The sequence below is a fragment of the Pseudochaenichthys georgianus genome, chromosome 10, assembly GCF_902827115.2.
Source record: "Pseudochaenichthys georgianus chromosome 10, fPseGeo1.2, whole genome shotgun sequence".
NCBI lineage: Eukaryota > Metazoa > Chordata > Actinopteri > Perciformes > Channichthyidae > Pseudochaenichthys > Pseudochaenichthys georgianus.
The window spans coordinates 19,891,892-19,915,944 of record NC_047512.1 but is presented as its reverse complement, the minus strand read 5'-3'; the positions used below and the strand labels follow the sequence as shown (position 1 = coordinate 19,915,944).

Here is a 24,053-nt window from a genome sequence, read left to right as displayed (position 1 = left end):
AAATGGTTCATGTCATGCATTTGGAACCCCCCCTACATGTCTATATCACAGAGATGGTATTCGGGTCAATCTGACCCGGCAACACACACACACACACACACACACACACACACACACACACACACCTTGATTCTAAGTGAACGGATCAATTTGACCCTGAACAGAAGAGGTGTCTCGTCTCTATTTATCAACATCAACCAATTGTAAAACAAGTTGGAACATTTTTAAATTAATTTAAAACATGTTATGCAAAACTAATGTATTTTATATCAAGGTTTTTCCAATGTAAAAAAGAAAATAGAAAAATGTGTTTGAATGTATATGTTTTGAGAAAAACGAGTGACTTATTCTAATGGAATCATGATCTGTGAGGGGTGAATAACACAATTGCACTAAATATTGATAGTAATAAAAGGTACAAACTATGTAAAAAAAAAAAAAGAAAAAAAAAAAAAAAAAAACCTAGATTTTGGGGCTTCTGACAATTTTTGGATAATTAAACATGCACTGGGTCAAATTGACCCACGAATATTATTGCTGTTACAAAAAACGAATATAACAGGAGGTTACCTCTTATCTTGGGCCAGCAAAACAAAAAAATATATTTAAAAAAGAAAAACCTTTTGTAGTACTTAGCCCACCGATACATTTATTTTTTATAAATAGTGTACCATCTACCACCTTTTGCCAATGGAAATCGCAAATAAGAGTAGAGCCGTGCAATAACAATACCCAAAACAATCCCAAATTATATTAAAGTGATTTCACAGGAGGTTTTAAACCATCTTAAAATTGGGTTTCTCCTTCTGCAAGAGTTCCCAAGTCAAGAGTATCAACCTTGAAGCCAGAGTAATTAAAAATGTTTTATTAGCATATATCTTTGTTCATGCTGTAGGCATCCACGTCACTAGTATCCACCCTGAAAGACAGGAAAAGACCAAGTTTAGTACAAGTTAGAAACATGCAGTTATTAATATGCCAACACATTTTGTGAACATACATAACCAAAGTTGTAGCCAGGGGCCTGGTTGCAGATTGGCTGCCTGAAGCCTCTAGGGCAGTGGTTCCCAAACTTTTTGTGCCCAAGGCACACCAAAGGACAAGTAAAAATCTCAAGGCACACCTATTGTGCAAAATAGCCCTTATAACACGTGTTATCACTGATGTCATGTAAAATATCTGTAAATGTGCATACTTATTTACTAATGCCAAATAAAATGTGACAGACAACTATATTACTCATGAAATATTTATTAACGAAATATTTCAGAAATTAATTTGAAACGTTATCAAATTAGGCTTCATCAAAGCAGCAACACACTCATTTAAACCAGACAGGTCACAACATTAAAAATGAGACAAAGGAAATTCAGCACAGAGAACTGTCAATGCAAGGAAGCTGCATTGTCCATGGTCCTGAACTACAAATTATAAATGTAACATTTCAGCAGAGATGGGGTCGTTACTAAAAAAAAGTAATATATTACATATTACTTTAAAAAAGTAAAAAAAGTAATACATTACACTACTTCGTTACTCTCTACATAAAGTAACTCGTTACTTTACTCGCAAGGCCGGCCCGCCCCTCCCTGCAAGCAGATCACGCAGACTGCTAAAGTTTTAAATGTTCTCTTTAGTTCAGTTTCCATTGTCGCATAAGACTGATCCAGATCCTGAATGTTCTCCTATCTGACCGTGGCTGTTCTCTGTCTCCTGCTATCTGTATATTTTGTGCAGTCTATCTCTGCTCACTCTGTTGCGTCGGTGTGTTCTCCTGCGTGTTGGCCATGTGTTGCACTGGAACCAGACACCGCAAAGACTTCAGCCGAGCACGTACGAACTGCGCATGCGTGAGTGGCAATAACTCTCCTTACCAGCAGGTGGCGGTAGTGTGTATTCGTCATTCAAAACAGGCAACAACCGGAAGACAGAGAAGAAGAACAGACTGTGATATAAACAAACAACAAATAGCGTGTGCGGTAGCTCCACCTTAGCATGTGTTCTTTGCAGGTGCTTGTTGAGGTTTGACGTGGTGTTTACAGCAGTGGATAACAGCTTCTGGCCTGGACACAGTTTGCACCTCACCGTCACATTCCTGTCTATTCTTCGGATGAACTCAAAATAATGGGCATACCTCCACCCCTCGAGAGTTATCGCTGACTCAGCCATGTGTATGCAGCACTGCACGTGGAGATGTGGCCGCGCAGATTACGTACATATATTACGTACAAAGTACTGATATAGTAAATTAATTTATTTTTATTTTTGTGTAGTTGTATATTGCAATAATAAGGTATGTTGTCACAAAATCCCACGGCACACCCGGACTTGCCTCACGGCACACCGTTTGGGAACCACTGCTCTAGGGGAAGCAGTATTTGCACCATCCCGTCCAGAACCAGCCATCACGGGTATCCTGGGTGTGTAAAATTTCTGGACGGGTGCAGCAGCAGCGGCCTGGCGCCCCCGTACGGGTGCAGGGTTATTGGGAAAATAGTCTCTCACATAGAACCGATAAGGGACCACAACTCCGCCCGTGTTGGCATCTGGTCGAGGTTCGCTGGTTAAGCTGGGTCTAGCATATCCTCGCCCCGCAGACTCTGACCTAGGAGGTGGAGCTTGATAAGGTCCTGGAGGAAAAGGTCGTCGAGAAGGCACTAGGTCCTCCGTCTCCTGCTCAGAGTTACCCTGCTCTAAGATTTGGGAATAAGTGGACAACTCCCCTGCCTGGTAAAATGATCCAGGAGGACTCGTGTTTTCTGGTTGACTGGAGACAACGGCACGGGTGCCTGTCGACACTTCCTCACCTCCGGAGAACATCCTGGGAGGTTCAACAGCCCATTTGACTTCTGAAACAGAAATGTAGAGAAGTTTGAAACTCACATGAATTTGTAGTCAAGGAAAGAGTGAGGCCAAGATTTTCCAGGGATGATTTTCTTATTGCAAACTGATTTGGCAGTTAAAGAACGTAACATTAGGCATGAGATCATTACCTGGAAGGGCAGGTTGATAAGCAGCTTCTGGTTGAGCAGAGTTGTCAGGGTTTTGCCTTGCTGAAGTTCCCCTGTAACCTGAATTAACCGGTCCAAAAGAACCAGGACCAACAGCAGGTTCTGGTTGTCTTTGAGCAGTTAGCTTAGGGACACTGGGCTCCTGCTGTGGTACAGCCTGATAAAGTGATCGGTAGGTCCCATTGTAATACTCAACAGCCTCAGGTGAAAACTGACCAGAGGGCCCTTGCTGGTACAAGCCAACATTAGGAGCTGTGTTGGGTTTACTTCCACCATAGTAGGCCCCAGGATAAGAGCCCAGGTACAAGAGAAACACAAGTTTACTAGGAAGCTAATTCAACTGAAAAAACAAACATTTTACCAAAGTCGAAGACACATCACCTTGCTGAACAGGAAGGCAGCACATGCTCACAATCAGCATCGCAAAGAGGGAAGCCCTGAAATAATTTGGAATAGTATGAACACATTTGTATGAATAACAAATCAACATAAAGCGCGGCAGATACTTACCCTGCAACAAACCGTGAAGTCATCATGATGAAGGCATTCACTGGAGAACCTGGCAAAGGAGGACGGTTATAAGTGTTGCCAGAGACCAGCCCGGACCAATCAGACCTTAACAAGTAAATGACGGACAGCTGCTGGTGAAGGACTCAGCAGGTGGATCAAACCTCAGCAATCAGTCTGACAGGAGCCAATGAGGACAGCTCAAGAAGAAAATGGGTTGATATTATACTGCACCTTTTTCACCAAAATGTTATTCATTTACATTTTATTCAGCTTAGGAGTTGGGCAAAATGTACATGACTTAAAAAAATAGTGTATAAATTGACAAACAATAAAAAGTCTGATAAATCTCTGATAAGTCTCAACCAAATTTCACCAGAAAACATGGACTCAGTCAACCAAACACTGGACAAAAAACACAGGGGTAGTTTGGAGTTCAGCCTTGTATCTCTTTAATTTTAATGGCATGCTAAACAACATACAACATTTCCTTGTTGTTTTTAAAAATTACAAATGATATTACAATTACATTTATATAGGGAATAATTCCATTTAACACACTATATTTTCATATTGAAAATATATTTCATAACATTTCAACAACTTGACAACCTCCTCAGTTGTTGCACTTAAAAAAACGGTGGACCTGAAACATAAATATATCTCTGTATAATTTGATGAATATCATTACATTTGGCATATTCAAATAAAAAATTGAATCCATCATGACATCACATTTAAAAAAAAAAAAATGTAAAACATAGAAGGAGATTGAGTATGTTTGGCACAGTAATATCAGTATCTAACAGCTACACTGATAATTAAGCGTCCAGCAGATGGCAGAGCCTTGTTGCTTATCATTGCTGACATAATTTGAAGTGCAAATCCCATTTTACAAACATTATGAGGAGGCACTGATGGCTCGCTGGGAGGCGAGACTTCGACAGTGCAGGAACACAGAGAGAGGATGGATGAAGGCGAGCAAGATGAGCAGCAACACACCAATGTTCACCTGCAGACACATGGAGGAAGAGAGGAGGCAGTGGGATGAAATACAGGTGGTAATTCTGGAGGGAAATTACCAGATTAAGTAGGTGAGATGCTTTGCACTTACATAAAAAGGGTCTCCATGAAGAGGTCCGTTCACCAGTGCAAAGCAGGCATACTGCAGCAGGGAAAACACTGAAGATAGAGCCAGGACCAGACCATACAGCTTCGCAAAGTGGCACAACGGGAAACTACACACACCAATCAAGTATTTAAAATTATTTTAGATGAAGGTAACACTTACAAAAGTGTCCACTTAAAACCCATATAATGAACGAGCCTATAATTAGATAAGAACACATGATGTAGAAAACGTCTACTTCAGGTCAATCCTCATTTTGGTGAGATAGAACAAACTCAATGAGCTTCAGTTCTCTTTAATTGGATATATGAGTTTATTAAAACACAAATACGGCCAGAGAAGCTCATATACATCAACATCACGCTTTACAGCATATCCCTCATCATACATTATGATCACACCACCAGGGAGGTGGCAATGCAACATTGTGTAACCCTTTTTCAAGACTCTTTAGCATGAGAGTCGGGACACCTATTGTTTTCAAGCACATACGCCAGCAGTTAGTTGTGGATGGCTAACCGCAGAAGTTGTAGACGAATACATCAACACACATCCTTTACATGTATTATCCAGTGTGATTGATCAACACATCCTCACTCCCAGGTCGGCCTATGTTGACGTTATGTCAAGTCCCCTGCCGGCTTTTTCCAACGCAAGGGGGGGGGCCTTAGCGTCCATTTTCAACGCAAAGGGGGGGGCCTTAGCGTCCATTTTCAACGCAAGGGGGGGGGCCTTAGCGTCCATTTTCAACGCAAGGGGGGGGGCCTTAGCGTCCATTTTCAGCTTTCCGGGATGTCCATGTGCTTCTATGGACGCTCATGGAAGCACGGCATTCATTTGTGTCGACTGCCCTTAAAGGCAATGTGAGCGTCCATTCTCATTGGATAGCGGAGAATTGTACACCTGGAAGTAAATATTCCCCTTACTGACGATTGATTTTACAGTGATATCTGCACTACTCATCGACTAAAAAACACCAGATTATCCTTGTTAATTAGACAACATTGATTGGTTTAAATTGTGTGCAATGCTTTTGTATTTTTCCCCTTCGATTCGGAGAAACAAATCTTTTTTCGGAGTAAATGATGGCAGAAGACACTACACTACCCAGAATCCCCAGCTATCATTTCTCCCTGCAGAAAAAGAAAACATGGCCGAACTTCGTTTTATTCTGGGTGTAAAATGCCTATTTTAAAGTTAGATTGGCCATTAAAATGCGTTTTGATGTCATTTGATGCGAGAAATATGAGTTGTTATTTCAGATTATGTGTGCAGTGGATGTACATGATCTTTAGTTTGCTAGTTATTACGAAGATTACTTCAGGAAATTGAGTCCAACGTTTTCATTGTTACCAAGGTGGTAGCTAGGGACGCTGCTATCGATATTATTTCTGTTATGTTGTGTAACTGTTTAATGGTGTTATCTTTATTGCTACCCCCTTCCCCGTCAATGTATAGTGTTGGTCCACAGCGCAAACATATTAGTTAACAAAATCCGCATCTAAAGATACGTTATTTCCCCCTGTGCAATTCCAGTCTCACATCTCACAGCACATCGTCATTAACAAATACCGGAAACAGACCGAAAACATTTAAAGAAAAGAAAATAATACCTTATTCCGAGTGTGCTTGCTTTTCTCTTTGAAAGTCATCACATAAAAGGCATTGTAATACACGGTTCGGCTGCATTACATATTACATATCTGCCGTAGTTCTGTATTTATAGAGCCCTGATGAGAAGACAAACATGAGGAACTGAAAACGTGACGTGGATCATAAATATATCAGCCATTGAACAACATCTTACATTTCTTTTCACACAATACGTCTCCTTGCCGTATCAACACTAATTCGGCTCACTTTTATATTTGATCCAATTGGTAGATAGGCTGTATTTACACCATAAAGGTGCACAGATGATATAAAGAGACACCTGGTGGTTAAAGCAAGTTATTGAATTTCATTATTTTTATTATTAGATATTAATAGGATCCCTATAAAGTATATTCATTACTCGTTATTCTCTACTAATAGTTAATTAAAGACTGTATATAATGACTATTTTGCACATCCCGTTCAAGATTTCAAGATGTTCTAAGGTTTATTGACATATCTTATAGGCCTACACAACTATGGTGTAGTTCTGCACTGAATGAAAAACTTGGGTCGCAGGTTCCTCAACAGTGCATTACAAGACATCTATCAATATGTGTGCATACCTCCAGCAATGTTAACTATGTTGAAGCACTTATTTTAACTGATATTATACATAATGTATTATACTCTTATGATGTATGCAGATATTTCATCTCCGGCCTTGTCAGGTATTGAACAATCAATAAATAAAGAACACAGAATTGTTAAATATAAAACACAGAATTTGTGTGATTATACTAAATGATTTTCAAATAAACACCACTGCATATTTAACTGTTACACATGCTGATGTAACGCAAATGTTCCAACTTGGGATCAATAAAGTATATCTTATCTTAAGCTGATCGATGGCTACTGCCATATTTGCAAAATGTGCCTCTGAACCTTGACAAGTGCATGTTTCAGGCTTATCAATTAATGTAATGTAATGTAATGTTATCAATTAACAACAGGAGGGGTCACAAACATAAGTCCAGCTGTTAAATAAAGCTCTTCTGACCTTAGCTGGCGTGTGGGTATATATATTAATACTGCCCATTATGGGCACCAGCAATTTCCACCCATTTATTAATTATATGTTTTAAATGTGAGTGTTTCCTGTCCCCTAAACCTCCAGGGATGTACACAGTTTAATACTGGCAACTTCTTACTATGGGAAATACGAAAACGTCTTTTAAAACTACAACTCCCAGTAGAGACGTGCCATAGAGAACATGTTGCGAAACAGAATAGCCAGCATGTGTAGTTCTGGGGACGGGGTGGGGGAGGGGGGGACGCGGTGGACCCGTTCAAATCCAGTTTTGAACAGTCTGCTGTGGTTCCATCCCATTTCAAGTGCTGTTCGAGGCTCGGTAACCCTCGGAGCACACTCTCCAATCACAGAGCTTGAGGACTATCACGGGGTTTGTCAAACAGAGCACATGGTGTAGTCCAAACGATAGCTGGGGATTCTGGGTAGTGTAGTGTCTTCATTGCCTTTAAGGGCAGTTGACACAAACGAATGCCGTGCTTCCATGAGCGTCCATAGAAGCACATGGACATCCCGGAAAGCTGAAAATGGACGCTAAGGGCCCCCCCCTTGCGTTGAAAATGGACGCTAAGGCCCCCCCCCTCGCGTTGAAAATGGACGCTAAGGCCCCCCCCCTTGCGTTGGAAAAAGCCGGCAGGGGACTTGACATAACGTCAACATAGGCCGACCTGGGAGTGAGGATGTGTTGGATTGATGGGTACAAAATGGTCAGGTTCTTTATGAAAGTTTCTGAATGGTGTATGTATGCTGCACGCCTCAAGAACATGCTGTGTCCTGAATTAATTTGTATGTGGTCGTGTGTGTGTTTGATACTCACGCCACGTTGATGAAAGCTGCGTTGCCGCCAAAGAGGAAAGAGCGGTTGATTACCTCCAGGACAAATGTGAAGTACTGAAGCGGCAGGGAGGGGATGCAGGCACAGGCTGAGAACAACACGCACTGCAGCGCCGTCAGGAAGAGAGAAAGTACTGAGGCCCTCAGGTCTGCTTCCTGTTCACTCTCTCCTACAGACGCACACAATACAACACACACCTGTTCCTTTAAAGAGAAACTCTGCTGACATCTCCATACATACAGACCAGAGCACTCAGCAGCAACGAATCCCTTTAATGACTGTAGGCACGCTGAACATGATCATATTCACTCTATGGTAAGCAGTGGCGTTTTTATATGTACAAAAGTGGTGGGGCACAAAAAACGTAGTTGTCTATATATAAGCTTCTGCAGTGAGGTTCATGGCTGGTGAGGCACTGGCACTGACTCTTCAGGTTTACAAATATTATATTTTGACCTAAATCAAAATATGATATTATTTTCAAAAGCTTTTTTTGTCTGATGCTTCAATTAATTTTAAACAGACAGTTCAACAAAAGGATACCCAAAAAAATTAATTTTATCATTTAAATATTGAATTGTTCTCTCTTAGTAAGATCCCATTTTCAATACAATTGCAGTCTTACCTTGACATGAAGATGAAGTCCATTTGCCTATCCTTCTGGACAAAAATCTCTATTACTTTTTTGTAAAAGTCCTCCTTATCTTCTTGTAGTTTCAAAAGTCTATCATAAATGTAATCTAATCGATAGATTTATGATTCGAAAATTATAAAAGTAGGGTAGACATGTGGACATTATCCGGCTGAACAAAACGTGCATTTATCTGTTTCCCACAGATCTTATTTTGAGCTATTTTCTAAAATCCTATGGAGAAATCTCATTGCTTTTTTGTCGAGGGAAGTCATGCGCAGTTTACTTCCGGGTTTTAGGACGCGTCACTGCAGCTCTCTCGTCTCCTCTTCACACACCACACTTTTCGCGGCACACGTACTTACAGCCAATCAGCTCTGAATTATGTGAGATGACGTATGGTGGGGATGGCAGCTCTATGCCCCTATGGTCATTTTTCTTTTGCCACACACATTAAATAGGACAATACTCTGAGCATGCGCAGTGTAGTTTTTACAGTCACCATTGACTTAAACAGGGAGAGGGAGGGGCAGGATCGGGTTTTGTCCCACATGGCTCTAAACAGCTCAATAGGCACACACTGTAGACACTAATTAGAAGAGCACAGACTAAAACAGCAATGTACAGACTAATCAGATGATTAAACATGATTTTAAAATATATGTTATATATTTTTTAATTAATTTTTTGCATTTTTTTGTAATCATTAATTTTAATAATTTCTGCTGACACTAGGTGGGGCTGTGCCATCTGCCCCTAATGACCAGTCACCACTGATGGTAAGAGCCCACTGACTGTGCTGTCTTGTGCCATGAGATGGGTCTCACTTTAGGATACCATATATTTTTCATGTTGGGTTTATTACAAGCTCTTTTTTAGAATGTTGTTACCTTCAGTGCTAGGTTTGCCCTTGTTTCTGTCAAAGATGAGGCCATTCCATGGAGCACACAACACACCACACAGCTGTGTTATAGCAAAGGCATTGGTGTACCAGCTCACTGTGAGACACACAAACAAGGACAAGATAGTTAGAAACAAAAATCTCCTTCAGAGTCTAACATCCCTCGTACTACAGGAATCATGAACCAGAACAAGTTGATCAGGGATGCCACCTTGTAGCCCGGTTCCTGCAAGATGTGGGCAGTCAGTCTCTTGTTGCTGAGCCAGTCAGAGTCATAATTCATCCGTTTTAATTCACTGCTAACCCAACACACTCTCACTCCCTAAGCGTCCAATAGCGACGTTTGGTCAGTGTCCGTGGCGTCCAATTGTGACGCTCCTAGGCTCCTTCAGCGTCATAAAGGGACGCAAATAGCTTTCAACTGATTGCAATGTATTCCCATCTGCGTCGGGATTTGACGCTCATGGAAGCACGGCATTCGTTTGTGTCGGCTGCCCTTAAAGGTAATGTGAGCGTCCATTCCCAGGAGTAACGGATGGCAGAAGACACTACACTACCCAGAATCCCCAGCTATCGTTTGGACTACGCCATGTGCTCTGTTTGACAAACCCCGTGATAGTCCTCAAGCTCTGTGATTGGACAGTGTGCTCCGAGGGTTAAGCCAATTCTCGAACAGCACTTGAAATGGGATGGAACCACGGCAGACTGTCCAAAACTGGATTTGAACGGGTCCACCGCGTCCCCCCTCCCCCACCCCGTCCCCAGAACTATACACATGCTGGCTATTCTGTTTCGCAACATGTTCTCTATGGCACGTCTCTACTGGGAGTTGTAGTTTTAAAAGACGTTTTCGTATTTCCCATAATAAGAAGTTGCCAGTATTAAACTGTGTACATCCCTGGAGGTTTTGGGGACAGGAAACACTCACATTTAAAACATATAATTAATAAATGGGTGAAAATTGCTTGTGCCCATTATGGGCAGTATTAATATATATACCCACATGCCAGCTAAGGTCAGAAGAGCTTTATTTAACAGCTGGTCTTATGTGTGTGACCCCTGTGATAACATTAAATTACATTAATTGATAAGCCTGAAACATGCACTTGTCAAGGTTCAGAGGCACATTTTGCAAATATGGCAGTAGCCATCGATCAGCTTAAGATAAGATATACTTTATTGATCCCAAGTTGGAACATTTGCGTTACATCAGCATGTGTAACAGTTAAATATGCAGTGGTGTTTATTTGAAAATCATTTAGTATAATCACACAAATTCTGTGTTTTATATTTAACAATTCTGTGTTCTTTATTTATTGATTGTTCAATACCTGACAAGGCCGGAGATGAAATATCTACATACATCTTATAAGAGTATAATACATTATGTATAATATCAGTTAAAATAAGTGCTTCAACATAGTTAACATTGCTGGAGGTATGCACAAATATTGATAGATGTCTTGTAATGCACTATTGAGGAACCTGCAACCCAAGTTTTTCATTCAGTGCAGAACTACACCACAGTTGTGTAGGCCTATATGATATGTCAATAAACCTTAGAAAATCTTGAAAGGGATGTGCAAAATAGTCATTACATACAGTCTTTAATTAACTATTAGTAGAGAATAACGAGTAATGAATATACTTTATAGGGATCGTATTAATATCTAATTAAAACTGCGGTCACAGACGTGCACGCAGTTGTGGGCGGGCCTTCGCGTCCGAGCGCCTGTAGGGGAGGGTCGCCGGTCGTCCCGGCGTCAAGCGGATGCGCGCGTGTCCTCCGAAATGAGCCGTTCGTAATTTCTCAAACGTGCGCGTCCCGGACTCCCAGGTCTTCCGGCAGCGACCGGGAAACGTATGTGGGCTCGGCGCCTCGAAGGTAAACACATTTCTGTAAAGGCTCGTCGACGATCGATTATCGCGGAGGCTGTCTGGAGGAGCCTTAACCTGTTAATCCCCGAGCCTGTTTTTCAGGTTTCAGGCTCGAAAATGACATTCCCAGAACAAATGACCATAACTTCACTTCTAAAAAGGTTTATATGAATAATTGTTTTTATCAAAGCAAGGTTACATCTGTGAGTTGGATGTAGAAGTGTCAGAATCAATATAGATTGTTCTGTGTCAGAGTAAATTCAGATGGAACATAGCACAAAAATGTAAATTCCTGTCTCCCCCTAAAGAAAACCCATTACTTATAGTGAAGACCAACCTTGAATGATGGGTTAGTAGCCTAAAAGCTTTAAGAATCCAAAGTATAACATAATAAGTACCCTGTATCAAGATTTAGGCAAAACAAGTGACATTTGACCTTTTTAGAGGTTTATGAAAAGAAAGTCCAGGCGGAATAAGCTTTGGGCACATTTGGGCACATTTGACCTTTTTCATGTGTGTGTATGTGTAGGTGTGTACGTGTAGGTGAAGTTGTGTGGGTATGTGTAGGTGTGTGTAACTGTACCAACGCACTATATAATAAACTACACTGTAGGTAATTGTGTGTAAGTGTACTTGCACAATAAAAAAAACAGAAACATAAGTGACATTTGACTCCAACTGGGGCAGATTTATTTCAAACATTTTACCAACACACTATAGGCATGTAAAAACAAACATTTTACCAATGTACTATACAATAAAATCACACTAGGTATATAAAAACAACAAGTATTTTTTTTTAAATAAACACTCGCAAAACGTTATACCTACCTGAACTTTATACCTATCTGAATGTTCCAGTATTTAGGTCGTGCCACTCCCTGAAACAGTTTTTTGACAGTGAAGCACAGAGGGACCTGGCACTTCCTCCAGTACACAGGTGTCTTCACCCTTTTGAGTCCAGCATCTAGGCACCTCCTGCAGTTCTTCCTGACCTTGGTGGCATCTTCCCCATAATACTCGGGCATGCACGTGAGTGGTGGAGGAGGGGGTGGTGGAGGTGCAGGGCCTTCAGCAGGGCCTTCAGCAAACTCCAACAATTCTGCAGCAAGCTGCTCCCTGAAAGTCTTCTGGGTGTGAGGCTTTGTCCTGCTGGGGTCACACCCCATCTAACAAATGTGGAAAAACAAAGAGATTAGATTAATTCACTGGCTTATACTTATAGGATAATATTGGACTATAAATGTATAATATGACACCAAATAAACACATGTATATATTCATTCACTGGCCATTCATTTAGAAAATGTAACTCCAAAAAGACAAGTAACACTATTTAGCATTTTGGCTAATCATTCCTGTTGGCTAAGCTAACACTAGGCGCATTCACACTGCGGTACTTTTCCCACAAAGGTTCATGCGAACTTAGTTCATGCGAACTCTTTAGTTCGCATGAACCAGAGATGGGGACTCGAGTCTGCGACTCGGACTCGAGTCGTACTTAAGTCGCACACACAGAGACTTCAGACTTGACTTGGACTCGTGACCAAAAGACTTCAGACTCGACTTGGACTCGTGTGTTGGGACTCGTGAACAATCATTGTGTTTTCTATTTTTGGCGTGTTAAAGGTGGGGTAGGTACATTTGAGAGAAACCGGCTCGAGATCGCTAGAATTTGAAAATACACAACCGGAGATAATCTGCTAGAGGCTGCTACTTCCTTACAGAGCCCCTCCTCCAACACACACGAACGCGCACATGACCAATGAGGGCACGAGATAAGTTTGTGCCCAGATGGAAGGCTGACAGGCAGGTAAGCCATCCAGTTATTTTAGCCGGGCTCATTACGCAGACGTGCGCGCCTCTGTTATTACCTCGTAGTAACACAATAGCGACCGGCGGCACACCTGCGGCTGTACCGCTTGTAATTAGGTTCAACTACAACAACTTCGAACAAAACGCCGGCGGCACCAACAAAAGGAGCGCACACTGCAAAGTCTGCAATATCAAAATCAAGGATGCTGGCGCAACAACGTCGAATTTCATCAGGCACTTGAAAACTCACCCGGAGAGGTCAGTCACATTAACGCATATGGACGGTTAGCAAACATGTTTAGCTCAGCATCAGCTATGTAATGTTAACTTAGCTTGCTACTAGCTTTGTAACTGAATATTTGAAAAGATTAGTGAATTTCTTGTCACACTTGTTTGAGTTGAGTGGCGTTGAGATCCAACTCTTGACATGACATAAAAAAGGTCGGTAACGTTAATCATTACCCGCTTTTAAGTACTTTTAACAGTTTCCCTGCGGGTATTAATAAAGTATTTGTGATACTGATTTCTGATTCTGAAGTGTTTTGCTTATAAGTTGTTTGCATTTAGCTAAAGTGTGATGTTTTTCCTCATATTGCATTGCAATAGCCTGTTTAAAGTGATCATATAACAAACAACTAATCAGTACTGATACTGTATGCTAATAGATATAGGAGTGATAATAATACAGTAAATGCTTTGAATTTCTTAGATATAGCTGTGCAGTATTCTTAACAGACTGGATAGCAGCAGACAATAGAAGGCTTATTACAACCAGAAGAGACATGAGGCTTTTATTTTTTTAGAGACTTGAGACTTGACTTGGACTCGTGACCAAAGACTTTAGACTTGATCAAGTCTCACCCCACAAAGTCTTGAGACGTGACTTGGACTCGTGACAAAAGACTTGAGACTTGACTTGGACTTGCAAAAAAAGACTTGTGAACATCTCTGGCATGAACCAAGTAGAGATCGCGTTCACACCGGAAAAAGTCCCTGGGGGTGGATTAGCCAAATGAAGCCGCTGACGTCACTTCTTCTTCTTCTGCTTTGGGTTTACTGGCAGGCCGCAAACCACTTCACGGACCAAAGCCCCCGGCCGGAAGTCCCCGGAGTTGGGGACTGGCTTCAGTAGAAGCTGCTGGGACTTCCGAGTAAATCGCCAGAACGCCGACATCTCCTCATCTCCACCGCTCCCATGTTTTATTTTGTGTTGCCATAAGTTAGTCTCTCTGCGTTTCTGCGCTGGGCTAATGCTAATAATGCTAATGCTAATGCGAGGATAATAAAACGGCGGCTTCACAAAACTTTTTGGGAGTTTTACAGGGGCGTGGTTTGCAATCCGCCCAGCCAATCAGACATATAGCTCTTTTCTCACAAAAGAGCCGCTCGAAAGTCCCTGCTCTCTAGCAGGGACTTTCGAGGGGGTAAAAAGGTTCGCATGAACTAATTTTAGTACCGGCTCTTTTTGGTGTGAACACGATCATGAACTAAGTTCGCATGAACCTTTGTGGGAAAAGTACCTCAGTGTGAATGTGCCTACTGTGATGCAGTTCCACCAAACACAAAAGTAATATATAAAAAGGATAATATTGGACTATAAATGAATAATATTACACCAAATAAATAAGTAAACACATGTATATATTAATTCACTGGCCATTCATTTAGAAAATGTAACTCCAAAAAGACAAGTAAAACTATTTAGCATTTTGCCTAATAATTCCTGGAGCTTCTTGGCTAAGCTAGCACTGTGACGCAGTTCCACCAAACACATAAGTAATATATAAAAACAGAGAGATTACATACCTTTCCCGTGGTGGAAGTTCAACATCCGAGTCACTACTGTCCGGATCCAGGTCTGGCTGGAGGAGATCTTCATCATCCGACGAAGAGTCATCTCGTAGGATCATAGCCCCGCTATCGTCAGCTAGCATCTCTAGCACCTGCACGCCTCGGTGGTGAAGCTCTCCCTTCTGGCTGCGTAATGGAGCCGGAGCGGGCGTAGTTTATACTACGCAGGATCATATCTTTGGAACCCATTGGTCGATTGACACCTTTTATGAACCGTTAGAGCCAATAGAATCGAGTGACAGTTAGTAAGTCCCACTAAACACTTACGTCAAGTAGAGAGAGGTTTGCGTAAACAGCATGTGAGACAGCATTAGCTCGGGACTGCGAAACTTTATACCTACTCTGCTGCCATGAAAGTAATGATAGATTATCAGGAACAATTCTAAAGTGACTAAGAGACATTGGATTAACCTTAAACAGCGTTTTTATTCCCTTGAACAAGAGCTTTGATCACAAAACAGCAACGGTAAGACATAATTATTGTTATGGTTTTGAAAACTGTTGTTTTTTTTCTTCTCTGTTCTGGCTGATAGCTCAGTGAGTTTGTGTCCTACAGTGATGATACTTATAAAAAAAATAATCTGTGGAGTATCAGTTTTCAGATGATATGTAGTTTGTGCAGAAAATATTAAGTTTTAAAGATCGTTTTTGCTAGTTAGCACCGGAAGTAGCATCTGCCCGTTTTAGCTAAGGGCTAATGCTAACGCTTCTTGTGACACTTTTGTTTTGTTTCGGTAAAAATGGTTCTTATCGTCAGTTAGCTGAGATTCTTCTCGTTAATCTGGTATAACACATTGATAGGTTTTTAAATATTAAGATGCCCTGAGACAGTGTCGAGAAAAAAAAACAGGGGCTTAACAGGTTAACCGTGGCGTGCGGTGCAGTGGGTTGTGCAGACGTTCTGCCCTTGACTGTTTGTTTACTCAATAAACGCATCTCCTCTGGATATTAGGCCATGTATGTTCCATACCAGTAGAGTTTGCTTTTTGTTGTTGTGTTTATTGATCAAAAAGCAAACCTTCAATACAGCTGTTATGTGGTCAAGGTAAGTAAAGTAATAATTGAAGCTGTGTATTGGTTAATATTAGCATATGACTTCAAATGAAAACACAACAGCATTTCACAAAACGCCACAGCATTTCACAAAACGCTACAGCATTTCACATTGGACGGAAAGGGTATTCCTTTAGGGAGAACACTTCTTGTTTATGATTGGACAGAGCCAGCCATACAGCACTGCTGTGATTGGTTGTTTTTGCTGCCAGTGAAGAAATGACGCTTCGTGATTGGTCAACGTCCGACAGCGCAATATGTCCCAACCGGTCCCTCCCAACACATCAGCCGTTAGCACACACTCAGAGCTCACAGCTCCTCATATCTGTTCAGAAACTGGACAAAAGTTAAATATGTACAAACTAGTGTTGCACGGTGTACCGATACTTGAAAGGTACCGCAATACCCTGCCGTTAAAAACGGTACGATTCCTCCGTTTCATTAGTATCGGTACTTTAAGAATGACGGGGAAAAGTACTCCCGTGAAAAAGCGCCGTTTTAATAAGAGCCGTGTGTGTTCAGCGCTCTGCTTCCACTCCCTGCACTGCAGCCGTGCCTGCAGTCCCGCTCCTCTCAAGCACGTTCTAAGTCCCTCCCCTCTCTCGTGCACGCGGCCGCGCGCTAGCTGCCAGAGCATGTGAGAAAACGAGAAGCATGGCTGCAAGTGGGAGTGCAACTGCCGCTGCGCCTCGGCTTGTTGACAAAAAAGACGCCAGAAGTCTGTGAACGGGCCGTTCAGGTGTTCAGAGCAGAGCTCCCTGTCGGAGCGGCAGAGCGTGATGTGCACTGAAAAGTGTTTCTGTCGTAATATTATCGTTGAGCAAACTTAACTATCAAACTATCATCACTATCTGCTAACGTTAGCTTTAGCCTTCGTTTTCTATTCGTTTTTTTCATAGGCTATAAACGGAGGTGGTATAAGTATATATCTTGTACTTGAGTAAAAGTAGAAGTACCCGGGTCTTGTACTTGAGTTAAAGTAGAAGTACCAGAATGTAGGAACAATCCTGCAATCAAAATGTTCCTCAAATAAAAGTACAAAAGTATTATCATCAAAATATAGTTAAAGTAGCGACAGTAAAAGTAGAAGTACTCAGGTCTTGTACTAGAAGCACCAGAGTGTAGAATACTCTGTTACAGTAAAAGTACTGCATTCAAAATGTTCCTCAAGTAAAAGTATTAAAGTAGCGACAGTAAAAGTAGTCATTGTGCAGATTGGTCCATTTCAGAATAATATATATGATGTGTTTTATAATGATTGATCATGAAAGTGTTCTCAAAGCTGGTAAAGGTGCAGCTAGTTTGAATCTTGTGGATTTACTCCAGGTGGAACTAAAGTCTGATTTAACACTTGATTATATTTCACATCATTCACCCAGATCTGTGAAGTAACTAAAGGGATTAATACATGTAGTGGAGTAAAAGTACACCATGTACCTCTGAACTGTAGTGGATTAGAAGAACAAAGTAGCAAAAGAAACATTGAAATACTTAAATAAAGTACAAGTATCTCAAAATTGTACCCAAGTAGTACTTGAGTTTATGAACTTAGTTACTTTACACCAGTGGCTATACAGATAGAAAGACTAAGCCTTGCACAGAGGCATGAAAATACATTTTCAAAATGCTCAACAGTGCTGCCAAAATGTTAAACTCACTGCTACACAATTAAAATAAATACTTTTATATATATTTATATTAGATGTGACTCTTTGGTGTTTCTGTTCTTAGTAACACTGCTGCTTTAGTTGTTCTGACTGCTAAAATCATCTGTTATTCCTAATTTTAAAGCCGATATTCCGTGTTTCCCTTTTTTTAAGAAAAGTATCGAAAAAGAATCGGAATCGCAATTCTTGACTTGGTATCGGTATCGAAAGCAAAATGTTGGTATCGTGACAACACTAGTACAAACCACAGACTGTCTATGTCATGGCGAATACAGTCGCTGCTTTATTGATGTCTGTATGACGTTGTTGTGAGTGTGGACGGAGCAGCTACAGGTTAGTTTAGCCTGATGGATCCGATTCCATTCTGAAAACACGCATTTTAAAAGCTTTTCGCCTGCCGTCTTGTCTGCAGACTTGTCAAAGCATTAATTCATGGTTTTTACTAACCGTTATCAGTATGTTGTTACTTCGGCATCACTTTGAAACGTGTATTACAATTAAATCACTGTCAAATATGTTCATTTTGTTGTAGTTGGTATCTCCTATAGGATTTACATGGAGATACTTCCCGCCCCCTCTCCAGCGTGTCTTGTTTGAATGACAGGAGCAAACACAGCTGACAGCCGCGGTGAAACTCAAGCGATTAGAGCGATGTGAATATTGGGTAGTCTACCATAGTATTTACATGGAGATAAGCCCCTTAAAAACCATGAATTAACAAAGCATTAATTCTGTGTTTACTCCTGTGATTCAAAAAAGACGCTGGAGAGGGGGCAGGCCGGATCTCCATGTAAATCCTATAGGAGATACCAACTACAACAAATCGGAATCGGATCGATCAGGCTAAACTAACCTGTAGCTGCTCCGTCCACACTCACAACAACATCATACAGACATAAATAAAGCAGCGACTGTATTCGCCATGACATAGACAGTCTGTGTTTTGCATATCTTTAACTTTTGTCCAGTTTCTGAACAGATATGAGGAGCTGTGAGCTCTGAGTGTGTGCTAACAGCTAACGGCTGATGTGTTGGGCCAATCACGAAGTCATTTCTTGATTGGCAGCAAAAACAACTAATCACAGCAGTGCTTCTCTGGCTGGCTCTGTCCAATCACAAACAATAAGTGTTCTCCCTAAGGAATACCCTTTCCGTCCAATGTGAAATGCTGCGGTGTTTTGTGAAATGCTGTGGCGTTTTGTGAAATGCTGTGGTGTTTTGTGAAATGCTGCGGCGTTTTGTGAAATGATGTTGTGTTTTCTGAAATGCTGTGGCGATTTGTGAAATGCTGTGGCGTTTTGTGAAATGCTGTTGTGTTTTGTGAAATTCTGTTGTGTTTTGTGAAATGCTGTGGTTTCTTGCACTTCAGGGCCATCGTACAATAGAGATGTTTTTATTCCATTTGAACGTTTTCACTGTAAAAATCATTTTATTACTTTGAATTATCACTATAGGTATTCATTCCATCCAAATACAACTGTTGTGAAAAAATAAATAAAATAAAAATAAAACATACTCTGTTATCCTCTGAGGCCCCACGGACCCGAAATCGCGTCATTTTCAGGAAACAACGTCTAAGGAAGCTTAATATTTAATAATCTATGAATATTTTATATCCATTGAACGGGAAAAAAACTAATTTAACTGATCTTTTTCATTTATTTTTTCACAAAAAACACACAATGCTAACAGTGAGCCTCTGAATTAGCCCCGAGCGAAAAATGCTAACCTATTACTGCACCGAAAATCACTCCTAGCTCCCTTATTACTTATCCTAGCTCCACATCCAACACATTGTTTAGGACCGCAAGGAGACACAGAATCTAACGGTGCCCACCTCAACACTAAAAGATACAAACTAGCGAGGTTACCAACAAAAACGTACATCAAAACAAGTGGCACTAGGTATTAGCATTAGCACTGCACACACCCACCGCGTGTTCCAATGAAAAGCATACATATATATAAATAAAGTATAAAGTATAGGTCAACACATTTCATTATAACACACCAATTGCGATATTACTCACGTTTGACACCGTGGAGCAGGGTTTCTATGTACCGAGAAGTGGGTAGTTTAATGAGTCTGTTGACGACAAAACCTATGCGCACACAGACAGCCAAGGCAAGCTACCTGAATTAAGTCTCTCCCTAAACCGGCAATAGAGAGGCGAAGTCACGCCCATCTACTTCCGGCCCATGGGACCCCGGAAGCGAAACATTTACATTGAATTCAATGGAGAGAGAAAACGTATCTTTTGATCCCGTTTGAATTGTGCCACGAACTACACATATGATGTTTGTCAATCTTAAACAATAAGTTCCATGTCAAAAAAGTCACATTTTGTCGTAAAACTGTTGAAATATAAGACTATGAAAAATACGCGACTACAAAGACTACAAATCCCAAATCCCATTCTGGCTCGCGTAAGTGATGTCACAGGCGATAATGCTCCAAGTGGTTGCGACTCGTAATTAAAGCGAAGAAGAAGAAGATCTCATAACTGATTTATTCCCTCCAATAAATAAGAGATTGCTAAAAATAAATGCACTTTTACAAGATGCCTGTGTGCTTTGTACCAGGTTGTAATCACATAAGTGATCATACTTATAGATCATAGCTCGTTCTATCGCTTCCCGTCTGATGAAAGGACCAGGAGTCGTTGGACCAAACATATCAGGTAATACACATGTTTTGCATGGAACACAGTCAAGCTAGCTACATAGCTAGTAGCGAGCATGTTAGTTAGCATCACATTACTTAGCCTTGTCATTTGTATTAGCCTTAACATGAAGTAACCCCAAATGTTAAACAGTAAGAGTAGTCATGATGGTAAGTATTTTGTGAAACATTTGAAGAGGAGCCTATCGCCCCCTCCACCAGGTGCTAAGGGGGCGGGATGTAGGCTAACGGCACATTAGCATCTGCGATCTTTTCTACTTCATGCTATCTGCTCAAATGGTTAACATTGAACATTAAAAGATCAGGCAGTTCAGGGAGAGTCGAAGGAAGGAAGGCAGGCAGGCAGCTTTGCATGACATTTATTTATTTATAGAAGGACCATGCATACAAAAACATTAATCTCAGCAAAGAGAAGAGATGCAATATGCCAGATTATAGCTAATAGCTAATTTCCATCTGTGGTCCATTCTTCTGGACGTGTTTCATTGTGATGATAGTGAGTCAATCTGTTTGTTGTAAAGACAGTAGTTGAGTGATTACTGATAGAACATTATTAAAAGAGATAATTATTCAAAGTGTTGTTACTTTAAGGTGTTGTTACTGACCTTTTTCTCTTTTATTTCCTTTCCCTCACCTGTAACTGCTGAGACCCTGAGGAACATGCACACTGACCTGCCCTGGCAACCTGACTTCCACTGTACGTAATAGTATTTGGTTATGGTATATTATTTATATACATCAAAGGCACAATGCACCCCCCAGAGACACACATGTATTGACTGTGATATGTTGCATAGGTCATGTGAAATCATCTTTACACACTAGAAAACTGTAGGAGCGGCAACTTGTTTTGAAATTGAATTTTTAATATCCGATAATGAAGTTGATCTGTTTTCTTTATTCTTCTCTCTTCTCAGCTCCATCCATCACCATGCTCTGTTCCTGCAGGTCCTGCTTGCTAATCAATGCTTTATTTTTTTACACAATTACAAATAAAGTCAATGTATTGTATGACATGAAGTTGTGCTTCATTCGGAGTCAATAATAAATTAATTCTGCCTTCAACTGCACAATGATTGTGGACTGCACCGACATCCATGTAGCTGCCCCCCAGCTGCATCCGCGAGAGAGGGCTTAGACTGACCTGAGACCAGCACACCCAAACACAACGGCTCTTTTAAGAGCCACCTACAGTTTCAAAGAGTTGCAATCCTACGTTATTATAATTATTAAACTGGTGCATGTATCACTTAGTTTACTGAACCGTGATGAATGAAAGAAATTAGTGAGGTAGTGGTTTACTGAAGTTACAAAGACATTAATATATGAGTAACAGAGTAAACCTGATGTACTTATATGATTCTGTTTTCCTCAAGGTTGTGTCTTCCTGGTCGAATGTACTTATTGTAAGTCGCTTTGGATAAAAGCGTCAGCTAAATGTAATGTAATGTAATGTAACAGGTCAGTGTAAACACAAGCTTCTGTCAATTATGGATCACTCAAACTATTTATATAAAAATATGTAATAAAGTTCTAAAACAAGTATTCGGTATATTCCTTGATAGCTTTTGGAGAAGGTTGTTTTTAAGTTTACTAAAATCTATCGTTTCAACGGTTTCACTTTATAAAAAGGAACAGGTGAGTAGAGCATCATTGAGTTTCTTATTCTGTCAGTAAATTATCCAGATGAAATGTTTATCATTATTTTATTCAACCCTAAACAAATTGATTGTACCTTTTTAATAATGACCTTACATGGTCGGCAAAGTTAAATTAACTTCAGAAAATCAATTCTGTTCTGAGAAAAAACTAATAAATGTTTAAAGATAGGAACTTGCCATCCCACTGAAAAACAGTCCGTAGAGATTTAAAGGCGTAGTTGTAGTTCAGTCCAACGTTTCATTTGGATTCATTTCTCCAACAGTCAACTATTTTCATAAAGAATATATATATTTTTCAAAGTCAACTTTATTGTCAATCTTACTCAGTTTGTGTTTATAGACAGAGAGATCAAAAAGACTTTTAAATCAAATAAAATTATACAATTTACAGATATGTATACAAATATATATATATATATATATATATCCTATATAATGATGGTGGACACTTCACCTCCAGCAGGGCAGATGGCTGCACAAGTCCATCGGGGGATGCTCCCAAAACACCGACTCACTCACAAAGAGACCAGACTCGAACACTGTCTCCTGATAGGCCTGCACAAAAGCCTTCACCCCTTCGGCCTCGTTTACAACCCCCCAGTTGACAGCCATGACTCCGTCCAAGTTGTACCCCCCGAGCACCCTCTTCATGAGGGACGCGCATGGAGTGGATGAAAGTCCCGACCGCAGCACAGCACCAAACTTGCTGGCTGTCAACCTGCCCCGCCTGTGTAACTGCCACTTTGTCCGCTGTCCTCCGGTGGCTGTCTGGATGGCAGCTTGCTGGTCTCTGCTCAGTCGCATTGAGGCAAGAATTGCCTCAAGCCCCCGACCCTCATGCTCCTTCACCAGCTCCGGCACGGTGACAATGGCCTGATGTTGAGGCCGCGGCTCTGGCTCAGGTGACAAAAGCCATGCCATGCCACACTGTGCGCCCCTCAGTGCAGACCTGAACCAGTCTACATCCTGAGTGGCGATGTCTCTGGCCAGTGGGTTGTATGTCTCCTCTCACTGTTGGTAAATTTGAGACACCGGCTGGACTACTTTGGAAGTGCCAGGCTTCCTCCACTGGCACTCAACATCTGTGGAGCTGATCTGCCACATGGCACATATTGCCAATGCTGCAGCGTGGCTGCATTTGTACATCCCCCGTGCACAATCACAGACAGCGCTCTGCACCGTGCCATCCTCTCCCATGCAGATCTGTAAAAATAAAGTAAGTACCATGTTTGTTAGCATGCTATAATAGATTGAATGAGCAATAATACAAGGATGGTCCGGATCTGGGGGTGGGAGGGTTTATTTTTCCATAGTTTTGTCTGATTGTTGTTATTGTTTGTTTTTTCTGTATTTTTTGTAATGTGTGTTGTACTGGTTGTGATTGTACATTGTATTTTTCTAAATGTGTATGAATACATTTTTGAAAAACATTTGATCAACAATAAAAAAGGATTTGGTCAGGATCTAGACTCAGTGTGTAGTTTATTAATTAATCAATGCTCTCTACATTAGGAAAACACATACCAGTGTACCAGAGGGAGTCACACACAGCTGTGCCTGGATAACCAAACAAATTGACAAGATAACCAAAACCCTTGAATCTACACACAGCAAATAAACTCAAATGACACAACGAGATGTAAAAGGAGATCACACATACAGTATAGTCGATATAAAACTGTCCGCTTCAATCTGAAAAGCAACTAAAACAAAACACGGGAGTGTACCTTGTTCTTGTGAACACT

General features: G+C 40.9%; 2 protein-coding genes across 5 annotated transcripts in view; both read right to left on the bottom strand.

Annotated features, from left to right (window-relative positions):
- Positions 1 to 870: 870 nt before the first annotated feature.
- LOC139434588 (uncharacterized) lies at positions 871 to 3,782 on the bottom strand. Of its 2 annotated transcripts, XM_071204525.1 has the most exons (5): positions 3,522 to 3,776; positions 3,394 to 3,448; positions 2,994 to 3,309; positions 2,506 to 2,849; positions 871 to 919 (listed from the first exon to the last, which is right to left on the bottom strand). In XM_071204525.1, exons 1-5 carry the CDS (start codon positions 3,545 to 3,547, stop codon positions 908 to 910), a joined length of 753 nt encoding a protein of 250 aa, XP_071060626.1. In that variant the 5' UTR covers positions 3,548 to 3,776; the 3' UTR covers positions 871 to 907. The 2 variants fall into 2 exon arrangements, with proteins under 2 accessions (XP_071060626.1, XP_071060625.1); XM_071204524.1 differs by lacking the exon at positions 871 to 919 and having other exon boundaries at positions 2,253 to 2,849; positions 3,522 to 3,782.
- Positions 3,783 to 3,965: 183 nt separating this feature from the next.
- Positions 3,966 to 24,053, bottom strand: part of LOC117454196 (equilibrative nucleobase transporter 1-like) — a 41,836-nt gene continuing 21,748 nt past the window's right edge. For all 3 annotated transcript variants that reach the window (XM_034093331.1, XM_034093330.1, XM_071204634.1), the window contains exons 10-13: positions 9,690 to 9,797; positions 8,151 to 8,337; positions 4,633 to 4,756; positions 3,966 to 4,530 (exon numbers count right to left, since the gene is read on the bottom strand). In XM_034093331.1, the coding sequence (XP_033949222.1) occupies positions 4,420 to 4,530; positions 4,633 to 4,756; positions 8,151 to 8,337; positions 9,690 to 9,797 (530 nt within the window). In that variant the 3' untranslated portion in view covers positions 3,966 to 4,419. The remainder of the gene's footprint in view (positions 4,531 to 4,632; positions 4,757 to 8,150; positions 8,338 to 9,689; positions 9,798 to 24,053) is intronic.

Coding starts and splice junctions, on each gene's coding strand:
- LOC139434588 (XM_071204524.1), bottom strand. CDS start 3,547: ATGATGACTTCACGGTTTGTTGCAGG. Junction 3,449..3,521: donor ACTTCACGGTTTGTTGCAGG/GTAAGTATCTGC, acceptor AAATTATTTCAG/GGCTTCCCTCTTTGCGATGC. Junction 2,850..2,993: donor TTATCAACCTGCCCTTCCAG/GTAATGATCTCA, acceptor TTTCTGTTTCAG/AAGTCAAATGGGCTGTTGAA.